Raw genomic sequence first — 13,007 nt, 5'->3', positions numbered from 1 at the left:
ATTGTCCAAAGCTCCCTGGGTGAACCAACAGATAATGGCACATCTCCCTACCTACAGAAAATGTGTGCTTACATTTATGATACAGATACAGTTATACCACACTGCTGACAAAAACATCGCATAAAGAGTTCGTTTTCCTGCAGATGATCTAATATGGTCTACCAAATTCTCTGTATGAAATATCCTGACACTGCCCTCTATGGGGGAGAAACTGGACTAACACTTCGCCAAAGAATGAATTTACACAGGTTCCACATTAGGCATAGCAATAGGGATGTTCCTGTAGGAGCTCACTTCAGCAGCCATGGACACTGGGAGAAAAACTTTAAAGTCACAATGCTTATGGGCAACTTCAAGACACAGCAGGAGAGAAAGGAGTGGGAAATTCAACTGATGCTAAAATTTAACAATAGAGACAAGAGTTTTAAAACAAGATATGATTCACCCAGACAACCACATCCACATTTTATGGAAAAACTCATCAAAAACTTCAGAAGACTTTGTTGGACAGTTATCTTATCAAAAGATCTTGACTATACATTGTTCTCCTCTCTCGCTAAATAAATCTTAGACTGGAGAGGTCTGTTAATTTTTTACATCTAAGATGTCTCACTTAAAGGTTTTCCAATGCTGTATCTGTATATATGTGTCTATTTAAACACAGGGAACTCCAGTCGCTGTATTACATCTGGCATGAAGAAGGTTCCTGAGCTATATATTTTAATCTTTTTAGTTAGTGCTTGACTTCTCATTACATCCATAATGGCTAACACGGTGCAACACCCTAGTACTCCATCAGCTTAAAAATGTTTAACCCACCCCAATCAGTGGGGAATTTTATCTAGCTGTCATTGAAAGCATCCTCACATTCATCAGAATAGTCTGGTATGGCAATGCATCTGCTCCTTCAAAACATAAACTGCAGCGTGTTATTCAGACAGCAGAAAAGATTGCAGGCCTGAAATTGGACTCCACAGAGGTCTTGTGTAGATCATGGGTCAGGAAATGTGCTGGAAATAAAATCAAAGACTACACTCATCTGGGCAACCATCTCTTTCAGTTATTACCATCAAGGAGAAGTTAGAAGTCGCTAAAAACAAGAACTAGTAGACACAGAAATGATTTCTTTCCTACTTCAGTCACTCTGGTTAAACTCAGTCTCTGATTCATCTCTGTCTTTTCCTGATTTCTAAACTTTCCTAATCCTAATCTAAATTACTCCTATTTTGGGTTTATTCTGGAAGCACATATTTGATATATTACTGGGTAGGAGTGCAAGTCTATTTAATAAATTACCTTATATATTAATGTTTTGTTCAATATATTCTTCACAATTACTGTATATAATGTTGTGATGTTCTCATGTACTCAAATATATTGTGTTCTTTCATTATATTTACATTGTTATTTCTAAGGATGGAACACCAAGAAAAAATCCTAGCACTATATTGCCTGAAAATAAAGTTCAAGTGCAAACTGGAATTTGCTGTTCAAGGAAATGGTTGGCCCTGGCGTGGGTTTATTAATGAGTGTGCATTAGGAAATGGTGGAGTCCCATCCAAGAGGGGTTTGTGCCTCACATCCACTGCAGTTGGAATTCTCTTCTTATATTTTTTAAAACCCTGGCTATGGCAAATCATGTATATATGGGTGGATTCATGAAATTCCTAAAGTGAACATCATTAGAGGCTTTACAAAATGTAAGGCAATATCAAATTTCAGTGGAATCAAACATCTCTCTATCTATTGTCACACAAGTGCACATGGGAGGCAGTTGATGGGCTTGAATAAATGTAATTATATGCCAGACCAAGGGTTGGCAGTGCACAGTCACTCTTTTTCTCTCTTCCTCTACAGATCCTCAGAGGGAAATCCCGCCTGACCTAACTTCCTACACCATTGATCTCACTTCCTGTTTCAAAACTCAAAGGACGCCTCTTCCTGCCTACCCTCTACAAAGCCACCATTTCTTTGTATACAAGTCAATTCATGTTTGGACTCAGTCACGGAAAATTACTTGTTTCGTTATATCAATTGCCTAATTTTCTGGTATACTGAGTGGATTCCCAAACCTTTTTCTTATCTATCTATCTATCTATCTATCTATCTATCTATCTATCTATCTATCTATCTATCTATCTATCTATCTATCTATCTATCTATCTATCTATCTATCTATCTATCTATCTATCTATCTATCTATCTATCTATCTATCTATCTTTACAGATATGAATGGTGCGGGCATTTTTGTCAGGTTCTCATGTGAATTTCCCCTTGAGATTAATAAAGTATCTATCTATCTATCTATCTATCTATCTATCTATCTATCTATCTATCTATCTATCTATCTATCTATCTATCTATCTATCTATCTATCTATCTATCTATCTATCTATCTATCTATCTATCTATCTATCTATCTATCTATCTATCTGCCTGCCTGCCTGCCTGCCTGCCTGCCTGCCTGTCTGTCTGTCTATAAAAAGTATGTACCACTTTTTAACTTTTAACATCTCACATTTTATGGTTGCACACCATTGAATCACATTGTGGCTTTTTTTAATAAAACACAAAAAAATTAAGCATTCACACCCTTTGATCCATCAAATTAGTTTTAGAAGTTGAAGAATTTGGTAAATGGAGATCACCCGTCTGGGGTTTTAGTCAATTGTCATATAAATACATCTGATCTGAAGTTCCAGCTTGTGCTGAGTCAGTATGGAGACTTAACCTACACAATGAGCAGAAAGTAGCACGCCAAGCAATTCCATGAAAAAGCAGTTGAAAGGCACGAGTTCAGGAAAATATCGAAGTGACTTAATATCCATGACTATGGCACAGCTAGCAAATCTGCCTACAACAGGCATAACATGAAGTAATTATTCAAGAAGAAGACAAGTGAGGGAATTTAAAAAGAGACCTATGAGACATCTGAAGGAGTTACAAGCTACAGGGAATAAGATTGTAGAGTCTGTGCAGACAACTGTTGCCGGTGTGCTCTGCCAATCACAGCTTTATGGGAGAGGGGTATTGAGGAAAAAACCCTCAAGACATCTCGACATGAGTTTGCCTGAAGACACATGGGAGACTCTGAAGATATCTGGAACAAGGATCTTTTGATCCTCAGGTTAAAAGCCATATTTGAATGCTGCACATTACCAAAAACACACCATTCCTACTGCGAAGCATCGTGGTGACAGCGTTGGGGTATGGGAAGGTTTCTCTTCAGCAAGCCCTGGAAAGCTTGTCTAGATGGAGGGAAAAATGAATGCAGAAAAATACAGGGAAAATGTGAAGGAAGACCACACAGTCTGTATGAAACCTGCACCTTGTGAGAGTTGTTTTCCAGTAAGACAACAACCCCAGGCATAAAGGCAAAGCTCCACAGGCATGGCTTTGAAACAACAATGTGAAAGTCTCGGAGTTGCAGAGTCAGAGTCCATATCTTAATATAAATAAGAATTTGTGGTTGCACTTGATGAAGACTGTTCACTCACAAGCTCCATGCAGCTTGACAGAGCTTGAGCAGTTTGGAAAAGAAGAATGGAGAAAAATGAACAACTGCAGATGTGCAAAGCAGAGAGACCTGTGCACACAGACTGTCATGGCTGCCAAAAGTGCATCTCCTGACTGCTGAATTGAGGGGGGCGGTAAATACATATATTTATGCTTGCTTTATATTTCTATTTAATTTAGATCACTTTTCAGAAATGTCTTTTCACTTTGACATTATAGAGTCTTTTTCTGTTGATCAGTACAAGAAAATAAATTAAATCCATTGTAATTTGGTGTTGTATTATACTAATAAAAGAAGAAATAAACTTCCAAGCGGATAGATACTTTTATAATCACTGTATCTATGTATCTTTATCTGTGGTCTCACCTCCAATCCAGGCTCTTCCAGTCCCTTCCCAAAAATTTTCATAAGAACAGAAAGTCCTCATCAGTTAAGGACCACCACAGGAGTTTGACACACTAGTGTCACTGATCACTACACCATCCTTTTTTTGCAGCATTCCATCATTAATCTTATGGACCCATGCTGTTACCTTATTACAGTTTATAAATCAATGCATGCGCACACACAGGGATGATCAACAGGACTCTGGTAAGGTAACTGGGCTGGCACAGCTCCCCGAAGGAAACACGGCTGCTAGTGGCTTCTTCTCTGTCACCTGCAGACCAGAGGACAATCCCCACAATGAGCTACAACTCCACTTCTGGTTTGGCCTCAAAAGTCCTGCCTCTTCCAGACCAGTGAGCTATTTATGAAACAAAGGCACTGGAAGTCGTTGTTCATTAACAAAAGAGAACGGAGCTCCAGAGAGAAGAGTGGGTTTCTCAAAGAACACACCAACAGTATTTAGCTGCCAATGAGAGATGCTGCAAAAAGATGCAAGACGTCTGCGATAGCTTTGAACTTTTTTGAGTTTTGTTTCTTTCTCTTGTTTAATCCCCTACAGTATTTAAACAGTTATCTGAAATCATGTTTAAAAGGTCTGGATGAGAATTCCATTGCCAAAATTGGAATTGATTTGCTGCAATATAACATTCTCATTTGGCATAAGCAATAAGGTATGACTGTGGTTTCCCCTTTCCAATATTTTCAGGGCATAAAAAGCTAAATTTTAAAAGTATGAAAGAGATACAAACTAGGGACAGGGATGCCACCTTGATCTTCACTTAAACTGCCGATACCACTGGCTGGTTGTGAAAACATGATCTGCACAACTCAATCCATTGCTTATCCAACCACCTTACCAAAGAAACAGAACCAAACAACCATTTAACTCACACACTGTACAGTGCAGGCAGAAAAATACAACTTATATAACTGCATAAACTACCTGTAACACTGCTATTCAAAAAAATACAACTTCGACAACCACATATCCCACACACACCAACAAATGTCAGTCAGTCAGTCATTTTCCAACCCGCTATATCCTAACACAGGATCACGGGGGTCTGCTGGAGCCAATCCCAGCCAGCACAGGGTGCAAGGCAGGAACAAATCCCGGGCAGGGCGCCAGCCCACCGCAGGACACACACCCACACACCCACCCACACCCCAAGCACACACTAGGGACGATTTAGAATCGCCAATGCACCTAACCTGCATGTCTTTGGACTGTGGGAGGAAATTGGAGTACCCAAAGGAAATCCATGCAGACACGGGGAGAACATGCAAACTCCACGCAGGGAGGACCCAAGAAGCGAACCCAGGTCTCCTTACTGTGAGGCAGTCTCTACAGTGGAAGCCATTTTGCATGCCATTATTAGGGTTGTGTCCTGTGTTTCCAGGGGTGTGGCCTCCAGGGTCGTGACCTCAAGTTCATCAGGCAGACGGGATAAAAAGTCTGCAGTTCCACTGAGCTTAATCTGACCTGTGGATAAAATCCATCTAAACCTTTATTCTATTCTCTTTGTAAATTATTTTCGTGTCTTGCCTGGTTTTCGACTTCTTTTCTGAATTGGACTGTGATTTTTGCCTCTCCTCTGGGCTTCTGTCATTTTGTTTTATTCTATTTTGTTTGTTTTGCCTTTTGCTTACATCTCCCGGTTAAACTAAAAAAAATTTGTTAGTTTTCTTGCTGAGGCAAGACAGACACAGCTAAGGCAACTATACAGTATTAGTCACTTTTGTCATATACCAGCTGTAATAAAGCCAACCTAGAGAATGACATTGTTAGCTTGTACTATGGGCTGGCTAACACTTATGACTTAGTCAAGTACCAAAAACTGTCCAAAAAGACCAGCACAGATAACTGCACATATTGCTTACGCCAAGGGCCGACAATAAAGATCAACCCAGACAATCGCATAAGTTGCCTCTGAAATTGACTGGCCAAAAAGACACAATTTAAAAAAGCGCTAATGCCACAGGCCGGCATAATGGTCAATACAGACAACTACTGTATATAAACTGCCTTTGCAACAGGCTGGCCAAAAAAGCACAACTTAGTAAACCTTATAAAGTTCTTGTTTCATAACAACATAAAGGCTAGCCCTAAAAATTTGAACTAAAATGTGCATAATTCACGTAAACTACTGACTGAACAAAATTAAGCAACCTGAACAGCTGCAGAAATTATCCACATATGCCATAATCAGGCCAGAAGAGTCAACCTTAATTCATATAAATAAAATCATAAGCTGCTCGGATGTTTCTTTGTTTGCAAGTCTGACTGAAAATATAAGCTATATGGCAAATAAGAGAGAGGAGTTTTAATGAAGGAGGCAAAACCAAAAACCAGAGGTGATGCACGGACTACAATTCCCATGAGGCCACAGGAGTGCGCTGGGGCTGATGGGAGGAAACTGTCATCAGCACACACAGAAAACACTTAGCTTTAGCATACAATTTTGTGTGGCAACTGCATATATACTATGTTTGTGAAGAAATAACTTTGAAATGAAAAATACTGAACAAATCTGTGCCTTAATATGTGTAGTAATTCTGCATTTAGTGAACTTGCCATGGTGCTCTGCAGCTGTGCTCAGTATACAAAGATGAAGTGAATTGAATGGAATTGAAGGTGTACAGCCCCTCACTCTCCACGACTGCCCAAGTGGACACCCTGGTACCTCACCTTCTGGTAAACTTTCATTTATCACGGGTTGCATTGCAGCATATCAGACTGACAATTAACTTTTGTTTCTTTCTCTATCAAAAAAAAAAAAAGAAAAACTATTTGACACTTAGTATCATAGCATAAATCTGTGCTTTATTCACAGGACAAAATATTGTTACAATACAACATTCTTTCAAGCATACAACACCATTGTCATGGCTTTGTTTACTGTGTTTGAACCTCTTTATAGGGAAGAAGTTCTAATTTTTTAAAGCACTTGCTTCCTTTATATTGGACATAAAACACTATATGGCCTGTCTTGTAACTCGTTTAAAACAGAATATACTGATGTTAGAAGAAAAGCAAAAGTCACTGTTTAAATTTACTTGTTCCTCTTTCTTTTCGCTTATCGACATTATATATTTGTTCTCTTTTCTTTTCATGCCAGGAGGCCTACCCATAATATGAGTAAGAAAAAAAAAAAGCAAAAGTGCTCTGGTCAGCTCTTTTGAGGAGTGTTGAATACTAGACACTTCTCTCTGTGCGAGTAACAGATGATAAAAACCTGACAGCAAGTATTTGATAGCACAATTTGAGTCAAGAAACCAAGTAAAGTGAAGAATTGACTACAGTGCCTTAGATTGATTCTAACATTTCATATTCATTTATTCTGACTAGTCTTCCTTCCCTCAGTCCTAAGTCATCTACCCCTAGTGATTTTGCCAAATATTTGGTATCTGCCACCAACTGCCAGGCTTTGTTAGGACAGTAACCTTCATGGTATGCCCATAGATAAATGAGTTATTCCAGATTGCCAGATAAATGGAAGACAATATTTCAGTCATTTATCAAGTCAGCTCCACTGTTTAGTCCCACCTGAAGTTGTGCCCTACCATTTCATAAAATTTAATATTGAATGGCCTATAAAACTCTCTGAGCTGTTCAATGACATCCTGGTCAATCTGGACATGAGTTCTTCCCTTCGATTTCCCTAAGCAACGAGGTAAACTGCTGCTCTCTGGTTTCTTTAGGCAGGGAAATCCCTTTGTTTTGTTGAAATAGAAATGCTTATCTGTCACAATCCTTTTGAGACCCAGGAAGTCCTGCACTCTTCCCAATTCCCCTGCTGGGTCGGTGATTAGCCTCTCCCCACTTACAAAGTGGATCTGGGAAAGAGGGAAGTACTGCAGCCAGTTTTCAAGGTGTAGGACGTACATCCCTATCCTGATGGCGTTCCAGGAGGAGTCCACCAGACCCAGGGTTCTGTTCTTGAATGCCAGAGCCTCAAAAGTAGGAATGTCGGGCTTCTTGGAAAGAGTCTGCGTATAGTCTGATATGGCTCTGGTCACCGGGTTGCGCACAACCACAATAAGTTTTGAATCTCTGGACATGTTAAAAATCCTTTTGGGTGCCTCCTTGGTGACAAAGTAACTGGGGGTTTTCTCCATGGTGATCTGGCTATCAAGAGTCCTTGGCATGAGGCTTCTGTTAAAAAAGACAGAAATAATACCAATTAGATAGATAGATAGATAGATAGATAGATAGATAGATAGATAGATAGATAGATAGATAGATAGATAGATAGATAGATAGATAGATAGATAGATAGATAGATAGATAGATACTTTATTAATCCCAAGGGGAAATTCACATACCATAATGATTTAAAAAAAACATAGATAAGATAAAATTACCTGCAGAGTATTCATTAAAATAAGCAAAAAGAATACTCTTTACGCATTTTTATTGCCATCAAATGGGTTATGTCACAATTGCCACACTGTGTTAAACGTTTGAAAGGTGCTGTGTAATTTGGAACCAAATAAAGAGTTCTCATTTCACTGAGGGCAATGAAGCCAAGGAAGCCCCGCCCCTTCCAGATCCACCCAGTATGAAAGGAAGACACTCCTGGAAGGTGGCATCTCATTTTGGACCTGACCATGATAACGTTTAGATCAAGACTACAATGTGAAGTTGAGCAATAACTATAGGGAACTGTCCCTCACAGAGAGCGCCTACAAGCTGTGAAGGACAGCCGGGTCCCATGCCCGGCAGGGACGCCCCTACTGCATCTGTTCCGGGGGAGCCTCCATGGACAGCTCAGTACCTCCACCGGGACGCTTGGTGGCAGCCTCCCTGGCGGACGATGATTCCCCAACCGGACGCATGGCTCCATGGGAGATGGAGTCCTCCACAGCCTGGTTGGGGGCTCGGTTGGCCGCCAGGGGGAGCTGCATGGACTTGGCAGCCCGGCTGGTCGATTCCTCAGCCCCACCCGGAAATTCAATTAGGCCCAGGTGATCAAGCACCTGGAATACTTCCCAGTGGGGTATAAAAAAGGCCAGCCACCACCACTTGAGAGAGCCAGAGTCGGGAGGAGGAGGAGGACTAAGCCTGAGGAGGAGTGGTGGTAAAGGGAGAAGAGAGAGAGAGAGTGTTTGTTGTGCTATATTTAAGTGCTTTTGGGACTGTGTTGGGCCTGTGGGACACGGGGAAGGTGTGCCCCACGGCTGAAGAGAAAATAAAAGCTGTTTTAATTAAGTACGTGCCTCTGCCTGAGTCTGTGCCGGGTAGGGCGCTATATAGCGCCCGTTCACAAAGCACATATTTTTTGTAATTTGTGTCATTTTTTGGAATTAAATGGGGTTTCATATCATGGTTCGCTTGCAGGAGTGAAATATTTCCACTAATCCGAGACAGAGGCTCCAGGCCGAGGGGAAGAGGAAGAGTGACGTCAGGAGTTGGGGAGCTGGACGGGGCCCTCCTCACTCATGCACCAGCTTCCGTTCGAATCGCTCTAACAACCCGGAAACTCCCTAGCAGTTTTACTATATTTGTGAACTTGGAGAGGCGTCAGCTCACTCTTAAGAATTACCCAGTGCAGAGGATGTGGACCCAACTGTGCTTGCTGCCCTACTGGCTTTCGTAAGAAGACCCTGGCGATACCATATCTTAGCTGTATTACTGGCATATGAATCCTATTAATATTTGTTTCTAGAAGTTACCTCCGGACAGACAATGTTTTTAGTGAAAACTTAAAACCTTGCCCTCTGTTGTTGAGTTGTTTCACTTGCAAGCTGTTGAGCAGGTGTGTTTGCTTCGTTTCGATGTTGGGTCTCTTCATCTGTGTCATTAGCGTGATGTCATTGTTGCATGGCAGAGTTTGCTGCACACTCGTCTTTCTTAGTAAGAAGTGAGGCACATGCAAGTGCTGAAAAATGTAAAAGTGCATGCATGTGCCATCTAGTGGGTGTGGTTGAGCGTGAGCAGAGCAGACTGCTCCATACAAACACACAGGTCTTTCATTTATATATATATTTATATATGTCTATGTATTTACTGTATAAATGTATATACATACACACACACATTTGGGGGTCTCAGAGCACATTTGCAGGTACAACTCCAGCTGGTTAATTCCATTTACTGATCATTCTTTTCAACCCCATAATATAATATTTGAGCATTCAGCTTTGCTTTTAGGGCAAGTTTTAACTTTTGTTGAGTTTTTCGTTTGTTTTCCTATATCATAGATCAGAAATAGTCACAACGGATTTTTGCTAGTTATGTAAATCTTAAAGAAATGAAACAGAATAGCCCTTTGCTGCTAATTGTTGCATACAGTACTGGCTATTTGTTACATTTTCTTTAAAGAAACTCCATTAAGTAAAGGACATTGGTGACTTTATCTGAAAATGCCAGATGCTTTTTGTGACCTGAATTACCAGAAAGGAGCAGCTACCAGAACTTTGCCAGATGTCACAATAATAACATGTGTTGAACGATCTCAAATAGCTCTATTGCCTTTTATGCACTGTAGCTGAAATTCTTGCTTGAATGTCTTTCTTAGTGAAAATAGCACGGCAGAAACAATGGACAACAAACACAACACAAACAGTGAATACGTCAGATAACACTGAATATATATTCAAATACATATGAAACATCAGTATAGTTCCTTACACTTGAAAGAAACGTTTATTTAATTTACACTCTTGGCAGTATGTTTTAGTCAATAGTTTTGTAACGGCCGACCCCTTTACCCAGCCGGCAGCTACACTTCCAAGACCTGTGGCTTGGATGATTTACTGAGAAATAATTTAATTATCAAGCCGTACTTCTAACCAATTAAACTTTTCTCCCACAATCGACGGTGAAAAGATAAGTACACAAAACAGGATGTAAAATTTAAACGGATTAAATGTATTAAGTAAAATAAGACATGCAAAAAATAGAAACATATAAATATAAATATCCCTCCACCCCAGCAATAACAAGACACCACCAAATATATATATATATACACAACAAAAACCCTCCCTTGTCCCTGTAACAAATAAACACACAACACGAATAACAACAATGACTGATAAACTGAAAATGAATGAGAACGTGAGTCCGGTAATAAAGAAAACTGTCCTGAAAGTGGTTGACTGAATTAGTGAAATTGCGTTGTTTGATTCTCCCCGGAAAAAATGGAGCAGCCTCACCGTGAATCCTCGTGTGTGTGGTGGATGATTAAGTCCTACCCCGGGGTCTCTCATGGTGAGGTCCTTGAAGTAAATCCGGCAGATGGAAAAACAAACTGGATGGATAAGCGCGATATGGAAAACAACAGGTACAGTTTGCTCGTGGTCGTGATTGTGGAAAAAAAAATCTCCTCCTCTCCTCTTCCTTCTCCTCCTGCTGGCTTAAATAGTCCTGTGACGGCTGTGATTGATTAATTGTAAACAGGTGTTTTCCAGGTTTGTGGCTGTGGTCTCCTTCCATCATCCGTCCCCCTTTACGGGGACGGCATTAACTGATACACAAACAGTAAACGGGACAATGAAACGAGACACACTCAGAACTGACATTTAACACTAACTATGTGGCCCCGCTACAGTTTTATTAATTTTGAGGCAGCTGCTGATGTTTTTGATGGATGGCACCTTCCCATATTGTAGCAAGAAGTACTTCTACACTGTGATCTGAGCTGTCACCCTATTTAACGCAGGCTTCATTGGAAGGTAATGGAATTATTGAAAGAGTATCCATTCATTTATTTCTAGTGCCTAGTTTTCCTGGTCAAGAACACACAGGTGATGAAGTCTGTTACCTAACACCTCAGATAACTTAAGACCAATGTCATCCACACTAAAACATCCTGCTTCCTAGTTAATGAGCTGTCCCAATCTATGACATTGTATAAATAGCCAGCAGTTGGTGAAAAGATTACTCGAAGAGAACACCCCTTGGGCCGAGGTAGAAATGAAGCCTTCCAGGAGGATTATCAAGGCTGGAGACGAAGAACTCCAGGGCAGCCACATTAAAGAATTACATCAAGCCATGCTGAAAAAGCAATGCCCTCTGGAGCTTGTCATCTGGAGAGCAACATGGATCTTTGTGGCTTAGGCAGGCCTTACAGGTCATAAGGGATAGTTTGGGGGATTAGGGTGGAAAGTTACAAACAAATTTCCAAAAAAAGTAGAACTGAGACGTTACCAGAAAAAGAGAAATAAAGTATTATCAGTAGAAAAACAGCAATGTGAGAATCTTGGGATAAGTCTGGGAGAAAACAGCCCGCAAATCATCTGTTGGCAAGAAAACTTATGGTGAAGATTTTTGAAACAGAAAGCACTTTGCAACAATAAATTAAAAACTGAAATAAAAATTATTTTAATTGAGGGTTGCATAATGGCACAGTGGTAGTGCTGCTGTCGCACAACAAGGAGATTGGCCTTCAAGTCCTGGGTGCCCTCTACTTGGATTGTACATGTTCTCCCAGTGTCTGTGTGGGTTTCCTCAGGGTGCTCCGTTTCCTCCCCATGGTCCAAAGACATGCAGGTTAGGTGGATGGTTGATGCTAAATTGTGTGTGTGTGTGAGTTTGAGTCTGGCTCATTATGCAGGTGCTGCTCACACCTTGTACATAACATTTGCTGCGATGGACTCTAGCTGCCCCACAACCCTACTCTGGATATGATATTTAGAAAATGGATGGATGGATTATTTTAATAAGGACATCTGCCTCACCCCAGCTCCAGACCTGTGGGCTCAAATTATAGCCCAGTCTCTGTCTGTGTGGAGGCCGCATGGTCTTCATGTGTGACAGTGTGGTTTTGTTTTTCTAGATACTTCAGTTCCTCTGTCATCCCAAAGACAGGCTATTTGGTTGATTAGAGGTTTGCACCCCTAATGGGCTGAAATCAATTATTCATCCAAGGATCAGAGCAGCTTTAAATAATCTGCACCACCTTTGAGTTTGTTTCTCCAGTTATGTAGTTTCCTACTTGGTTTTCAGGTCTAATTTTGTGAGGAGGGAGCATCTGAAGGTTCACAGTAATTGATTTGGTGTCCACAGCAGGTCTCGTTTTCCTATAAGATATTGGACATGATGGCTTTGTATCATCTTTAGGGACAGGGGTTGAAGGCAGAGGGCATGTTAGTAAC

At 40.6% G+C, this 13,007-nt stretch overlaps 1 protein-coding gene across 1 annotated transcript in view; it reads right to left on the bottom strand.

The window, feature by feature from the left end:
• Window positions 1-6,709: 6,709 nt before the first annotated feature.
• hs3st2 (heparan sulfate (glucosamine) 3-O-sulfotransferase 2) overlaps window positions 6,710-13,007 on the bottom strand; it is a 209,405-nt gene continuing 203,107 nt past the window's right edge. Inside the window, exon 2 of the mRNA XM_028814452.2 lies at window positions 6,710-8,061. Within this exon, the coding sequence (XP_028670285.2) occupies window positions 7,443-8,061 (619 nt within the window). The 3' untranslated portion in view covers window positions 6,710-7,442. The remainder of the gene's footprint in view (window positions 8,062-13,007) is intronic.

Source organism: Erpetoichthys calabaricus, chromosome 11 (assembly GCF_900747795.2).
Source record: "Erpetoichthys calabaricus chromosome 11, fErpCal1.3, whole genome shotgun sequence".
NCBI lineage: Eukaryota > Metazoa > Chordata > Cladistia > Polypteriformes > Polypteridae > Erpetoichthys > Erpetoichthys calabaricus.
Note: the sequence above shows the minus strand (reverse complement) of the source record. Positions and strands in the feature narration are given on the sequence as shown.